The 16,841-nt window shown below is 32.8% G+C and overlaps 3 protein-coding genes across 3 annotated transcripts in view; all 3 read left to right on the top strand.

Moving 5' to 3' along the window:
* LOC139859630 (sugar transporter ERD6-like 5) overlaps positions 1–3,254 on the top strand; it is a 34,278-nt gene extending 31,024 nt beyond the window's left edge. Inside the window, exons 8-18 of the mRNA XM_071848409.1 lie at positions 46–110; positions 208–300; positions 508–588; positions 669–753; positions 1,394–1,437; positions 1,524–1,586; positions 1,790–1,849; positions 1,936–1,989; positions 2,574–2,633; positions 2,761–2,875; positions 2,957–3,254. Of these exons, the coding sequence (XP_071704510.1) occupies positions 46–110; positions 208–300; positions 508–588; positions 669–753; positions 1,394–1,437; positions 1,524–1,586; positions 1,790–1,849; positions 1,936–1,989; positions 2,574–2,633; positions 2,761–2,875; positions 2,957–3,084 (848 nt within the window). The 3' untranslated portion in view covers positions 3,085–3,254. The remainder of the gene's footprint in view (positions 1–45; positions 111–207; positions 301–507; positions 589–668; positions 754–1,393; positions 1,438–1,523; positions 1,587–1,789; positions 1,850–1,935; positions 1,990–2,573; positions 2,634–2,760; positions 2,876–2,956) is intronic.
* A 149-nt stretch (positions 3,255–3,403) lies between these two features.
* LOC139859629 (uncharacterized) lies at positions 3,404–3,997 on the top strand. Its single transcript, XM_071848408.1, has one exon. It carries the CDS (start codon positions 3,404–3,406, stop codon positions 3,995–3,997), a length of 594 nt encoding a protein of 197 aa, XP_071704509.1.
* A 123-nt stretch (positions 3,998–4,120) lies between these two features.
* On the top strand, positions 4,121–6,395 carry LOC139859628 (uncharacterized). The gene is made up of 2 exons (XM_071848407.1): positions 4,121–4,881; positions 5,531–6,395. Exons 1-2 carry the CDS (start codon positions 4,121–4,123, stop codon positions 6,393–6,395), a joined length of 1,626 nt encoding a protein of 541 aa, XP_071704508.1.
* Positions 6,396–16,841: the final 10,446 nt, after the last annotated feature.

Here is a 16,841-nt window from a genome sequence, read left to right as displayed (position 1 = left end):
CCTGAAAATATTCTGATTAGACAGATTTTTACTATCTGTTTACAGGAACCATTCCATGTATTCTACAGATTATCGGCCTTTTTTTCATTCCGGAATCTCCTAGATGGCTTGTAAGTTGGTTGCAAAGCTATTAATGTTTGTAGCATAATTAAATAATCCAAGAAAAAATGTTTATATATGTGAGTGATGATAGATAGTTTTTTGCAGGCGAAAAATGGTCAATGGAAAGACTGTGAGTCTGCTTTACACCGATTAAGGGGAGCGAATGCAGAAATAATCGAAGAAGCCGTTGAAATCAGAGTAACTTCCTTATTTTGAATTTTCACCTTCGATATCAGTTCGTTTTTTTTTTTTTTTTGAAATCAGAGTAACATCATTGCGTCGTTTTACTCGAATAATCACTTTTGGTGACAATTCTTTTTGTTGACAAAGTTATTAGAATGTGATGAGCTTTAATAATTAGTTAATACAAATTGTCAATTGCTATTTAATTATCATGTGGGACAGGATTATACAGAAAAACTTCATCTGCTGTCAGAAGCTAAATTCTTTGATTTGTTCCAACCGGAATATGCCAAATCTCTCATCGTAAGTATTCTGGCCGTTTCTATATCCTACGTTATCTGATATTTCGGGGTTCAGTTCTTATAGTTATAATTATGTTGTAGGTCGGAGTTGGACTTATGGTAATGCAGCAATTTGGAGGTGTGAGTGCTATTGCATCTTATGTGAATTCCATCTTTATATCTGCTGGTAAGGATGTAACTTAAAACTATAATTTTATATCTTATATGTAACAGGACCATTTGTACATTTTGTTTATATCATTATGATAGTGTATTGGTGTGACTAAATGAAGAGTTGATGGGAAAAAAAAAATATTGATATAAATACTTTTTAAGATCTTAAGTAAGGGTGTGTGTGTGTATGACACTAAAGTACAGCTTATAGGAGCTTAAAAAGTAGAGCTTATGGTTTTAAAGAGCTTATGATTTTAAGAAGCTTATGATTTTAAGCGTATTAAAAAAATTATATAGCTTATTTAAATTGTAGAGGTTAAAAATAAAGTTCTTCTCAACTAGCTTATGAAACATAAAGTTTCTAAAAAGCCCTTCAATATATTATTTTAGAATTTTATACTTTGTTCTTTTAAGTCATTTCACAACATAAAGCTTCCAGCTCTACTTACTTTACCAAGCACTTACAAAAAAATAAGTTCCAGCTACCAGCTAGTTCATCCAAACACACCCTAACTCTAGGCCTAAAGAATGTTACTTTAGGCCTTCTCAGATCTTTTTTTTTTTTCAATTTTTGTTTACAGATAAATATCTTTTAAGATCTTGAGTAGTACTTGGATGTTGGTTGAGAAAGATGATTATGTTGGTATTTGCAGGTTTTTCAGGTAGCATTGGATCAATAGCAATGGTTATTGTTCAGGTTAATCATGCTCCGTATTAGCCGCTATATTAAAAAAAAATTCCTTTTTTTTCCGGTTATGTGTATAACAGTATAATGTTTAGCAGGTTTCTTTTAGCTTATTAGGTGTACTTTTGATGGATGTTTCTGGCAGACGGCCACTACTCATGGTACGGATTACATCCTACATTAACAAATACTTCATCCATCTTCTTATAAACTAATATTATGTCTCATATAGTCATTTGTGCTATAACAGTCAATAAGAGTATGTAACTGTATGCATCATATAAATAACTAAGTTTTATGCTGCACATCATCAAAAGGTTAAAAATACTGATATCCCTGAAATATCATTTATTTTTTCCTTAAGATTTCTGCTGCTGGAACATGCTTAGGTTGTTTCATCACGGGGATATCGTTCTTGCTACAGGTTATTGTATTTACGTAAATTTTGATCCCTACTTTAGTTTATTTACTTGCTAAAAATTTATAGAAAACTTTAGTTTGTGACTGCAGGACCTTCAAGAGAATAAGGATTTAAGCCCCATTTTAGCACTAGTTGGGGTATTGGTAATGTCTTTCTACGTTTACTAGCTCTATTTTCTTTTAACATTATCAAATGTGTAAGAAGAAGACCACCCGTTAGTTATGGTGATTGTGACGTGGCAATGTCATTTCTTGGAGAGATGTTATGGATTAGTGTCGTGGGAAGGTTTTGGGTGATGTGACAAAATATGATCAAGAGTTGGGTGAAAAGGAAATAATATACTGTTATAAAGGTGATGTGTTTAATCTGATTGGTTGTGGGATGTCATTTTTTCCCGTTACCTTTATTAATGACGGACCACTTTTCGTCAAATATTACACCGCGTAAAAGGTGTTGTGGGCAATGGCGAAATTTAGTGGTACTCAAAGGGAGGGGGTACTCGCCCAACATGCAAAAAAAATTCTAGTGTACTATTTATAATTTTTCGAGGTAATTCTTTTATTTTACTATTCGCTCCCTAAGTTATTATTTCCGCCCCAATCTTAAGATCTACAAGTTCCGCCACTGGTCGTCGTGGGAGTCATGTTTGTGCCACGTTGGATCTGATCGGCGTCATTTCTTTGTCGTTAAGTAGTACTTATAAAATTAAGTGCATCTGTCTAAGCAGGTATTTGCAGGTTCTTTTTCATTGGGATTGGGAGGGATCCCATGGGTCATTATGTCTGAGGTTTGGCTTTCATTATACATGTTACTATATATTCATATTGACATGAGAAAATATATTTATATGCAAATGGTAAGTAATATAACTGTATATTCAATAATTTCTTATCATAATACGTATTTTGCTTCAGATCTTTCCTATGAACATTAAGGGGTCAGCTGGCAGCCTGGTGACAGTACTCAACTGGTTTAGCGCTTGGGTTGTTTCGTATGCATTTAATTTTCTGATGATGTACAGCAGTGAAGGTCTTTTCTCATGCTTATCATTTTCTGTCGACGCGCAATTTTTAAGTTGCACATCAAGTTAATAGTTATCTGTTGTTCCAGGAACTTTTTTCTTCTTCTCGACCATATGTGGGTTAACCATCTTGTTCGTTGCAAAATTAGTACCGGAAACCAAAGGTCGGACACTAGAAGAAATACAAGCTTCCATGAACCCTATTACCATAAATTGATGTACTTCATTGTCTCATTATGGGCTGCTTGTACTAGACAATACCTATGTGTTATGGCTTGCACCAAATATTTCAAACTGTTAAGGATATAATTTTTACATTGAAATTCCGTTGTTACTTTTTATTATTTGCAGAAAAAACACGCACGCCTTTTGTTGAAAGGTGATTAAAGAAGCAGATTTTATGGTATTCAATATCTGGGTTAGTTTCGGGTAGTGATGAAGCTTGGGTAGAATGTGGTGATTTTAATGAAGTGAGAGATAAGACCGAAAGATTCAATTGCGAGTTTGTTGTTAATCGGGCTAGAAAGTTTAATGATATGATCATCACATTTTTAGATATTCCACTAGGAGGTAGAGCATTTGACGACGGGATCAAGTTTAGCAAAATCGGCCGTTTTTTAGTAACCGAAAATTTTTATCAATCGTGGGAAAACATCTTGGCTGTAGCGTTAGAAAGAAACGAGTCTGACCATTGTCCTATCGTCCTCAAAAATGAAGAAAAATATTATGGTCCCACGCCCTTCAAGGTGTTCGATGTTTGGTTAGATCATAATGGTGTTGATAAGGTAATTTCGGATGCTTGGAATTCGGTCAGTGTTTCAGGTACAAGGAAAGACAGAAACTTCTTAAATAAACTCAAGGCTGTTAAAAGTGCTCTCAAGTTATGGAGCAAAGATACATTTGGTATGATTGATAACGAAATAGAAGTCCAAAAAAACATTGCCGTAACCTTGGAACTGAAGGCAGAAACAGGTAATATCAACGCTGAAGAGATGGAAACTTGGAAAATAGCAAGAAAAGATTGGATAGAAAAAGAAAATCTCAAAACCGTTATGCTCAAACAAAAGGCACGGGTACGTTGGGCACTTGAGGGAGACGAAAATACAAAGTTTTTTTACTCAATAATCTGAAACAAATACAATCGTTGTAACATTCGTGGTCTCACCATCAATGGTTCATGGAATGATAATCCTAGTGATGTTAAAGCCGAAACATATAGACATTTCAGTTGCATCTTTACCGAGCCTGACATAATGCGGCCATCATTGGGAGATCTTATTAATCCTAGTATATCAAGTGCCGAAGCAGCAATGCTTGAAATCAGTTTCTTAGAATCCGAAATATTTGAAGCTGTTAATGACTATGGTAGCACAAAGGCGCCCGGCCCGGATGGTTTCAATATGAGACTCTTTAAAAAAATTTGGGAGTTAATTAAAGATCTTGTTGATGCGATCGATTGGTTTTGGGAAAAGTGGGAAATATCAAGAGGGTGTAATGCTTCGTTCGTGACTTTGGTTCCTGAAAAGAATGACCCGATGGGACTTGGAGATTATAGACCAATTAGCCTAATCGGTAGCTATTATAATATTGTGTCCAAAATTCTTTCCAACTGGCTCCGAAAAGTTTTACCTTTGCTTGTTGGAATAGAACAAAGTGATGGCGCGTTAATTGCAAACGAGATGGTTGATTTCCTTAAAACAAATAAAAAGAAAAGTTTCTTATTTAAAGTCGATTTTGAGAAAGCGTTTGATAGTCTAAAATGGAACTTTTTACTTGAAGTCATGAAGTCCATGGGCTTTGGTTGCAAATGGATGAAGTGGATCTTATCATGCCTCACTTCGGCTTCAATCTCAATTCTCGTTAACGATGCTCCAACTAACGAATTCTCTCTTGGAAGAGGGGTGAGGCAAGGCTATCCCCTTTCCCCATTTCTTTTCCTTCTTGCGGCGGAAGGTCTAAATATTCTTACAAAAGCTGCAATAGAAAAAGGCCTTTTCAAGGGTGTTGAAGTCAGGCATAATAAGGTATTAATCTCGCATCTTCAATATGCGAATGATACCATTTTCTTTGGCGATTGGAGTCATCTAAACGCACACAACCTTATGATCCTACTCAAGTGTTCCGAACTTGCATCGGGCCTAAAGGTTAATTTTCAAAAGAGTTGTGTTTTCGGGGTTGGCAGAGATAGAACGGAATTGGAAAATATTTCTCAACATATGGGATGCTAAATCGGGGGGTTTCTTTTCATATACCTCGGGTTACCCATCGGTACAAGGATGAAGAAATTAAATGATTGGCGTTTAGTAATTGAAAAATTTAAAAATAGACTTTCGGGTTGGAAGAAAAGATCGATGTCTTTTGGGGGAAGATTAGTGCTCATTAAATCGATTCTTTCGAGTCTACCGTTGTACTACTTCTCACTCTACCGTGCTCCGCCTTTTGTGATAAAATTACTTGAGAGTGTGAGACAAAATTTCTTTTGGGGGGTTCGGGGTCGGAGTCCAAAATCTCTTGGGTTAAATGGGATTGTGTCATTAATTCATACGGGAATTGGGGGGGTTAAATATCGGGTCCTTAAATAGTAAAAACTTTGCTTTGTTGGAAAAGTGGTGGTGAAGGTTCAAAACCGAAACTAACTCACTTTGGTTCAAAATTATTCGTAGCATCCATGGTTCGTGTGGTGGCCTTGAGGTGGAAAGTGGTTTTAATCACCTTTCAACAAAAGGAGTTTGGCACACTATTGTTCTTGCAGGTAATACAATCGAAGAAAATAACGTTCAATTCAAGAATTCATTCTCCAAAATAATAGGAGATGGAAGCTTGACGTCTTTTTGGCATGAGCATTGGATCGGCGACAACAAACTAAGCGTTTTATTTCCAAGACTTCTTAGGCTTGACGAGCTCCCTGATATTACTGTTATAAATCGTTTCACAGACAGCAGACTGGTTTGGAATTGGAGAAGACAACTTGCTGGTCGAGCACTTGGCGATTTCGAAAACCTCATGTCCTTGTTATCTTCTGTCACTCTTGATGGAAACCAGCAGGATAAATGGAATTGGTCAGGTACTGCGGACGGGCTGTTTAGTGTGAAGGTTCTGTCAAATGCAATCGACGAACATGTACTAAGTTCGAGCAGTTCACCAACTGGCACCTTGCGTAATCTTGCCCCCAAAAAAGTTGAAGTTTTCGTTTGGCGGGCAATTAAAAAAAGACTTCCCGTCAAGCTTGAACTAGATAAAAGGGGTATAGATTTACATAGTGTAAGGTGTCCACTCTACAATGACGATTTAGAATTCGTGGATCATTCTCTTATTTTTTGCAAGCATGCGTTGGATGTTTGTGATCGTGTTTTTAAATGGTGGAATATGGGTAACTTTTCAAAGTTTAGTTTATCTGAAATTGCCCATGGAGATAGTTCGAGGAATATGTCATCTTTCGGTACAAAAGTTTGGCAAGCATTGTTATGGATTAGTGTTTATCTCATTTGGAAAAACCGGAATAATACGGTGTTCCAAGGTAAAAGTTGAAATTGCCCGGCCGCTCTCAATGAGATCCAAATAAAATCATTCGAGTGGATTTTAATACATTGAAGAATAGGAAATTCGACTGGCTCACTTGGCTCTCAAATCCGGCTATGTATCTTTCGAGTCCTTAGTTTTTTAGATGTTGGTGTTTGAGTTGCAACCTTTGTATCTCAAGCCATTTTGTTTCATATAAATTTTCGGGTTGGTCTTGTTGTCGTGTATCTTTTCGTGTTAGAGCTTTCAATTTCAATTGCTCATGTACATTTGTTTCGTTTTTTAATAAAATTCTTGCTGTTAAAAGAAGAAAAAAAAAAAAACTTGTTTGTATAGTATTTGTGAAATAAAATATTATTTAAAAAAAATGAACGGTTAATTCTCAAGCAAGAAAACGATCACGGTTTCTTAATAGTATGGCTCAAAGTATCATTCGAATTGTTAACTCATTATGGGTGTGTTTATTTGGATGGTTATACTGATCTATTCAACATTTAGTATGTTTGTTCATAACATATCAATGCCAAATGATAATCATTTAATAATATGCGTTAAATCATTTAGAGTTGAATTAGACCACTTGTATCGGGCTATACAAACGCCGTTGATTTATGATGTGGCAAAAACAAAGGCCTGAATTTATCCGCAGTGGGGCGTTTCTTTGAGGCGTTTATGAGGTGTCGGTTGGAAAGAAACATGAAAAGCAACGTGTGTTTCTTGACTTTTATTATTTTTTTATTATTTTAAAAATATTATTTTTACTCTCTTTTAATACTTAACCCAATTATATTTTAACATATCATCACAATATTCCTAACTAACACCAAAAATCAACACTACCACTACTCCACCCAAAAAAGAAACATGTCCTACTCATCAAAAAAGTGCAAAAAGCAAGAAACACGAGTAAGAAACGTCTATCACCACTACAAATGGTCTTACTCATTTACTCTCTTAATAATTTACACATTCATAACATTTATTAAATAATTATATTTTTTTAGTTATTCATTTACAACATTAATACATTGATTTTACATCAACCATTTCAATTATATAAACAGAGAACATAAATTTACTGTTCATAGTATTATTTTAATGTATAGAGGGTATTTTCGTCTTTATACACCTGGCTAGAGCCTTCTTTTGCTCTCACTTTTCCTTGATTCAGAATTATAAAACATGATATTTTTATTTAATTTTCATTTGGATCTAACTAGTTGGGCGACCTGGTAACTGGTATATTGTCATACCCCGTCCTAATCCATCTGGACGAAGTCATCAACATTTGATCCCAGAGCAATGATCGACTCCAAGTAATGTCCTTAAAATGAGCAAATGCACAGTGGAAGATTTCTTTCATACCTGAGAATAAACATGCTTTAAAGTGTCAACCAAAAGGTTGGTGAGTTCATAAGTTTATCATAAAACAATAAAATTTATTATTTTGATAGACCACAAGATTTAAATCCTGCATGGTACAAATAGGCCCGAATCCTATACCCACCTGTAATGTACATGCGATATCTTTCAAATACAGTACACATTTTTCGTGTACAAAATCATCTTTCATAAATCTTAGTAGCCGTACACATATCTTGTGCACAAAAATAACATACACATAACCTGTGTATAAAATCATTCTCTCGATATATAACATTCATTTTTCGTTTCTTTCATAGCTTGGCTTGGTAACCGACCTTAACATATAATGCGCATAATAATATCCCCAAAACAGAACATCTCGTCTGTATAATAATCATATAAACTTCGAAGTACTAAACACCACGCCCACTAGCCCTTCGGTCTAGTGAACATTCTGGGTGGGGGTGTTAAACCCGGTAGCTACCTTTAGGATTCGCGTCAATTAGGCGTGCACTAATTCTCAAAATTAGTGATGTTCCTAATTCTTAGGTTACCAAGCAATAATAATCAGGGGAAAAATATTCATATCAATTGTAGTAATTATCACGTCCACATAATTCAATGGTGGCAATTATCACGTCCACATAATTCATTCGAGGAATGTTTTGCTTGTGTCTATCTCGTCAAACATTTATAAAAACATTTCATGTATTCGCAGTTCAAAATGTATTTCAAAAGCATTTAATAAAGTAGTTGTAAATGTAGCGCATGTATTCTCAGTCCCAAAAATGTAAAGAGTAAAAGGGAGCAAATGAACTCACTTTATGACGCGCGGCAAAAATACACAGCTACTAGTGTAAACAAGCGATCTAACCAAAATGAGTATGACCTAAATTATTTTGGATATATTAATAACGACACAAACTAAAAAAAATGTCTTAACTAAACCTAGTAACTACTAGCTTTATTTTCACAACATTTTAATAAGTCAGTATTATTATTGTATATGACCTATTCTAAAGTTGCATAAAGTCCAAGATGTATTATTAGATATCGTTTGTAACCATTTTTAGAGTTCAAGCATCAAAACAGAAAAATGCATGGTATCAACTCTTTATCACATGTCATCTTATTTTAATATCTTAAGACTTTAGTTTAAGAGAATATTTTATGAGAATGTTTTATATTTTAAATATTATATAGTTTTTAAAATAATACATATTTGAGGGATAAGTGTACATATATGATTCTTTATATCTAATTTGTTATACAGCCATTAATCTAGGGACTTAAAGTGTAAGTATTGATATCAATAATTTCTTGTTTCCTGATATGCATCTACAAACCGAGTTTCAAAATTCTTTTGCGCCCTTCAATTTTTGACATAATTTATTTATATGAAACTTGATTTTTAGATATAATTATGAGATCCTTGTATATAATGGACTTTTAGTTTAAATGTATAGGTACCGATTCACCTTTAACGACATATAGCTACGATTTCAATGTATTTAACGATGGCTTCATTCACTTTCAATTATATATACGAACACTAGATGATTCTAATAGTGAAAGAAAATATTAACATACTAAGTTTTGATGAAATATATCTTCCAAACGGAACCGAGTTTGTACCGATCGTACTAACATCACGACACTGCTTGTCTACGTCCCATTTCGATGTGTTTCCTAAGTTGTTTATAATGCTTTGACACCTTCTTTCCAATGAATGATGTGGGAGGTTAAATGGGTTTAAAGATGGTGGGTTTTGATGGTGATTCGAAGAAGAGTTTATATGTGGTGGTTATGGTAAAACATGATGATGATAAAGATGATTGTTAATGGTTTTTCATGTCGCCTTGGAATAAAGAAACATGAATAGCAACAGTCACGAGTGGTCTTCTCATGACCATAGATGGTGGTTTTGTTGTGGGTTCACGAAGGAAACAAGAAAATATTGGTGATGGGTTTGTGGTATTCGATGGTGGATGTAGAAGTAGAAACCGAAAGCAACAGTAGCAACTAGGTGTTGGTCGATCATATTAGAAAACAGGAAGCCAGTTGCAAGTAGAAAGGTGATGGTGTGTTCTCACATGCAAATAAAAACAAAGTGTTGTAGGTGTTTGATGAAGCTGATGATGATGCAAGGGGATGATCAAATGGGTGTTGCAAGATCAAGATGGTTCTTGGTATTTATAGGACAAGAAAACGTTTGATGAAAGTGAAAAAAATTTCGAACAGCAACAGAAATAAGAAACCACTTGCTTTCATGTTAGACTAAGATAAGACACATGTATATAATATTGATAATTAGAATTTGTGAAAGAAACTAAAAAATAAAACTAGTGGGTATCGGTTGGCATGTATAATATATATTATATCATGTATGTACAAGTGCATGTGAAGTGTTCTTTAAGTGAAAATGAAAGGATGTATATAATAATCCATAATAAAAAAATGCAGAAAATTAAATCGTCCCTTTTTGTATTCTAACTACCGACGTTTAATTTAATATTTCACTGACTGTATCCCGAGGTCCGTTGCTAATCAGGGACAGTTAAAAATCTACCTAAAAATTCCAATTTTTATAAAATTAAATATATATATTTATTTTGGTCTTAACTCTTGTAAACCTAATCATAAATTATAGTCTGTCACTAGTTTAACCAAAAAAAATATAAACATGATACATGCATCTTGGTTTATGAGTGATGATTTTGGAATAATAAATCGAAGAGGACAAGGGTAATAATAAATGTGGGATAACTAAATTGTGAGTATGACCTCTATCCACTTCAAGATATCAAACGTGTCTTTTTTTTTTAACCGGGGTATCCAAACGGTCAACTTGACTAATCCCATGGCGACTACTCGCTACGCGAGCAGCCCGGAGTCATTGCAGGCGAACCTCCGTGACCATAAGTGGATAACTGTGGGTGCCTGGAATCAAACTCATGACCTCCGCTATGACCTCCGCTATGGAAGGCCAGGGTTATAACCATTCAACCTCCACTATAGTTTGAGAATAAGTGTCTATCTATCTATTGTAATATATATTAATATTAATTATTAGTATATATTATACTCTATATAGTTATATATATTATTAATTACTCCGTATTAATTATCATATATTATAATGTGATAAGGAATAAGGATAACATGTAATATATTGTACTAGTGGAATTTATCTTTTTATTTAAAGTAATCAATTATTATCAATTTGTTGGTAATATAACAAAAACTCGTGAATCAATGTTTCATTTATCCTATTTTATTATTATAAAAATTTGACATGTAGTGTCCATGTACTGTGTATGTATATATATATATATATATATATATATATATATATATATATATATATATATATATATATATATATATATATATATATATAGACACACACATTTATATCAATTCGTGAATCGTCAAAAATTGTCGAAGTCAAAGAAATGTATGAAAATAGTTCAAAAATTTTGAGATTCGATTAAATAGACTTTGCTTATCATGTCGAGATCATATAAATATTAAGTTTAAATTTGATCGAAAATTTCCGGGTCGTCACATATATTTGGCAAAATCAGCTGGTAGCTGGTAGTTTTTAGCTGATAGCTTTTAGCTTTTAGATGTTAGTTTTTTATATATATTTAGGGTATGTTTGGCAAAATTAGCTGGAAGCTGCAAGCGTTTAGCTGCAGGCGTTTAGCTGCAAGCGTTTAGCTAAAAGCGTTTAGCTGAAAGCGTTTAGCTGAAACTTTTTAAATGTATTTAATTGTTTGGCAAAGTAGCTGAAGCTGTTATAAAATAAGTAAAAATGACAAAAATGAACACTAAAAAAAAGACTTAAATATCATTATTTTTAAATATCATTATATAAACTTTGTAATAGCATACCATAAATCAAAATTGTATAACGATTGATTTGAACATTACAGTAAGGAGGTCAGTAAATAGTTATATATCGACTAGCATTTCTACTATATACACAAAATAGAGTTGAAGTGGTTTTTAGTCGGAACTAATAATATTAATAATTAATAATCTGTTATAATTTTAGTAGTTTATTACTACCTTTTATCTAAGTTTATACTAATACTTATATATTGAAGAGTAGTAATGAAGAGAGATGAATATATATTTCATATATATGTAAGAATGGTGTACAACTGCAAACTACATCTTTACATATTTATACTACAATATTTCACTGTGCAGTTAGGTGGAATAGTAATACATCCGTGAGTTGATCCACCAAATTTGTTGATCCACTAAATCTACTTTATCAAAAGTGTCGGCCACTAAATTTACTTTATCAAAAGTCTATGATTTATAACACTCCCCCTTGGACGACAATTTTGTTTCATTAAAAATTAACTATATGTTACTGCCTCGTTAAAAACCTTGCTAAAGAAAAACCCAGTGGGATAAAAACTTTAGCCAAGGGAAAAAGAGTGCAGCATAGAGTTGACTCCCCCTCAAGTAGACATCGCTGAGTCGTCACATCTTTTTGATCTTGCCTCATGCCAATATTGTGAACATGTGTTCTGAAAACAGTAGTTGACAGTGTTTTGGTATAAAGATCTGCATAATTGTTGATTGAACGTATCTCATTTTAATCTGGTTGTCTTTTATAAGATCTTGAGTATATGAGAAGAATCTAGGAGGTATGTGTTTTGTTCAGTCACTTTTGATATATCCTTCTTTAATCTGTGCTATGCAAGCTGCATTATCTTCATAGATAGTTGTTGAACTTTTATCGCGTTCTAGTCCACAAGAATCAATAACGAGTTGTGTCATTGATCTTAACCAACAACATTCCCGAGTGGCTTCATGTAATGCAATCACTTCGGCATAATTTGATGATGTTGCAACAAGTGTTTGTTTTTGAGAACGCCATGATTTTGTGGTACTTCCAATTAGGAATACATATCGAGTTTGAGATTTATCTTTATGAGGATTTGACGAATGACCTGCATATACATAATCAACCAATTCTTGTTTTGAAGCGTTAGAATAAAATAGTTTTGATCCCGTTCCTCAAGGGTATCAAAATAAGTGTTTGATCCCGTTCCATTGTCATTTGGTAGAGGTTGAGATGAATCTTGCCAACAAATTAACTGCAAGAGAAATGTCAGGTCTTGTACAATTTATAAGATACATAAGAACCTCAATTGCACTAAAATATGGAACTTCCGATCTGTTAAGATTTTCAAGATCTTCGCAGGGATGAAATAGATCAGTGTCAATATTGAGTGATCTAACGACAATGAGTTTGTCTTTAAAAAAAATGTTTTAAAATCTTTTCAGTATAAGTTGTTTGATGTACAAGTAGACCATTAGGCATATGCTCAATTTTCAATCCAAGGTAATACTTGGTTTTTTCAAGATTTTTTTATTTCAAAATAATTCTTTAGAAGTTGAATGATTTCATAGATTTCTTTATTTGTTCATATGATGTTAAGAACATTGACATAAACAACTACGATCACATATCCGAACATTGTTTTTATAAAACATACGTGTAAAATAAGTTTATATGTATACCCTTTTTTTTATCAAGTAGTCATTTAATCGGTTATACCACATACGTTCCGTTTGTATAAACCCACTTAGAAATCTTTGTGATTTAATGGAATATATTCCCTTGGGTTTTACATTAGATGCTTATGATACCTTAACCCTTTAGGTATATTCATATATATCACTATTAAGTGATCCATACAGATAAGTAGTAACAACATTCATGAGATGCATTTAAATAACTACCAGGTTGATTAAGTATCTAATAAGTAATTGTATCCATTACAGGAGGATAATTTTTCCTCCTAATTCATTTCTGGTCTTTGTGGGAAATATTGAGTTACAAGTCTAGTTTTGCCTTGTAACTTCATTTGCACATTTCTTTTCGGATAAAAATTCATTTGTATCCCATACGTTTCACATCTTTAAAAGTGATAACGATTGATCCGAAAACTTTTCTTTTATCGAGCGATTCTAATTCAGCTCTTATTGCTCCTTTCCATTGAGCTCAATCATGTCCATTTTGTATATTCAATGACAGATTTTAGTTCCAGATCATCATCTTTATTCATGATGTCATTGTAACATTATATGAAAATATCTCATAGAGATTTTAGTTTCATTTCGGTTCCATAATATTGCATAATTTATCGCAATTTTAGTATTTACATTTATCAATATCCTCTGCAGAAGGAATATTGATTTGTGGTTCTTCTTGAACACTTTCTCTTACCTCATTATCAGCTGATTTTCTTTTTCGAGGATTTTTATCTTCGGAACCAATTGATCTTCCACGTTTGATGCGTGGCAAAGACTCAACAGTGACATTATTGCCAGCTTTTGGAATTTCAGTTCGAGCTGGAGCATTTATCGCTGGTATATATGATTTAGTCACTTTTTTATATCTGTAAATGCATAAAGTAATTAATTTGCAAGTTCTTGCATATGCATTATTTTTGAACTTTCGTTTCACATTCTTTTGTGCGAGTTCAATATACCTTAATTGATGTTCACATCATGAAGCATCATTTTATTTTTTATTTTTATTTCTCCCCCTAATCTAGGGAATAATATTTCATTAAAATGACAATCAGCAAAATATGTTGTAATAACATCACCCGTCATGGGTTCAATATATCTTATGATTGAAGATGTTTCATATCCAACATACATTTCCATCCTCCTTTGAGGACCCATTTTAATGCGTTGTGGTGGTGCGATAGGAACATAAACCGCACAATCAAATGTTCTAAGGTGGGAAATATTTGGCTGATGGCCAAAATCAAGTTGCAAGGGAGAATATGTATGACTTGCACTTGGTCTAATGCGAACTAATGATGCAGCATGTAAAATTTACATGTCCCCATATAAATATTACGAGTTTTGTACTCATTACCAATTGTCTAGTTATTAGCTGCAAGCGTTTATCTATTGATTCAGCTAAACCAATTTTGTGTATGCACATGAGCAACTGGATGTTCAACAACAATCCCTGTAGACATATAATAATCATTAAATGCTTGAGGTGTTAACTCACCAGCATTATCAAGTCTTATCCTTTTAATGGTGTAATCAGAATAATGTGTTCTCAATTTAATAATTTGTGCAAGAAACCTTGCAAATGCCATATTATGGCTTGATAACACACAAACATGAGACCATCCGCTAGATGCGTCTATTAGAACCATGAAATATCAAAATGGTCCACATGATGGATGAATTTATTCACATATCTCACCTTGAATACTTTCAAGAAACATTTGTGATTTCTTTTCACAATATACCTTTCATTAATCACCATATGTGCTTTTCATTAATCACCATATGTGCTTTTTCATTAATCACCATATGTGCTTTTCATTAATCACCATATGTGCTTTTTCATTAATCACCATATATGCTTTTCATTAATCACCATATGTGCTTATGTGCTTTTTTATTAATCACCATATGTGCTTTTCATTAATCATAAACATAATTTTCATTATCGTTTACCGTCACCCAATTTCATATCCTATTGTTCACCTTATCATATCTTTTATCCTAATTCTTATCATGTATCATAAAAAAAAATTAAACGCCATATATGTGTCCATACTGTCGGCCATGAGTGCCACGTTGTTCCACTAGTATATTTTATAAAGTGTTGTAATATATTATATATTTAATCAAACCCAAAAATTTCTCAAGCCCACTTGCTAGTAAAATTCCAATTGAGTATACTATTTGTTCAAGTCTTATGTGTAAAGTAATAAAGATTTGTTAATTGCAAATGGGATAAAAATATCTTCATTTTTAATCATAACCCGTTGATTATTTTAACGGATCATCATCAATCATCTCATACTAATCTTACTTGTAACAACCCTGATTTCCTTTATTTAGTTTTATTATATTAAATATTAATATACTCGTACACTTTTCAATAAGAAAACTTAGTAACATACTAAAGAAAAGGTCCAGAGAAAAGTAAGCCATATTAAAATAATAATAATAATAAATACCATTATGTTTTAAAATTAATAGGTTCTAGGTGTGAACTGTAATACACTAATACTAAAGTGGGTTTTAATCTTATCATAGCTAATTATAAACACCAATCAAATTGAAAAAGTTTGAAATTCTAAAGCTACATACAATGCACAGACACAAGTAGGTAATAAAAGATAAATTATTTACAGCTGATACATGATGATGTGTTACGTATATCATTAAATTAGATAATTTACTAATTATATGCTTATTATAAGTTATTATACTATTACACTAATCATGCTTATTATATGCATAATGCTTAATTATTTAATGTTTTATTTTGGGTCATTATAACATATCCCACTAAAAATGATTTCGTCCCCGAAATAGTTTAAGGTGAGCGGGAACCTACTCGATTTCTTGGATACCAAAATATTACACCTTTATTATATCATCATGTAATTAACGACTAGCACTTTCACTAATATCATCTCCATGTTATGTTCCATTATCCGAATCATTACAAACCACTACCGACACCTTAATAATATTACTATCTTTAAAATCACAAGTGCTATCTTGGGCTCACAACAGGAAAAAGAAACCGCACCTCAATTGATCTAGTGTGTATTTATTAATCATAAACAGAAACAGGACCACCGATTTTAAAATAACGATCTAGCATCGTCGAAAAGTTAAAGATATCATGAAAAGTTATTGTGGATTCAACCAATCAAATGGAGCCACCGTTACTCCTAAATTGCATGGCTAGAGTTCAGTCTCAGAACTTTATATGATTAAACTTATGAATATTATAATATATTTTCATTAGCAACCCATACTATTTTGGGAAGTAATTAAGTAATAAAAAATATATTACAGATTGTGATAGGTACAAATACTATTTTAAAAATAAAGAATATTGCTCCCACAATTTTTTAAATTAAAGTAGATCCATTATTTGCTCAAAAGGGGAAAGGGACCACAAAACACCAATAAATAATTGCTATCTTGTTTCACTTAATAATTAAATGGGGTATTGGGATTTAAAGGTTGTCGGTTAAAAATATATACATAAAAGCCACTCATTTC

The sequence above is a fragment of the Rutidosis leptorrhynchoides genome, chromosome 7 (genome assembly GCF_046630445.1).
Source record: "Rutidosis leptorrhynchoides isolate AG116_Rl617_1_P2 chromosome 7, CSIRO_AGI_Rlap_v1, whole genome shotgun sequence".
NCBI lineage: Eukaryota > Viridiplantae > Streptophyta > Magnoliopsida > Asterales > Asteraceae > Rutidosis > Rutidosis leptorrhynchoides.
The sequence above is the reverse complement of the archived record's forward strand: the minus strand, read 5'-3'. Positions and strand labels throughout refer to the sequence as shown.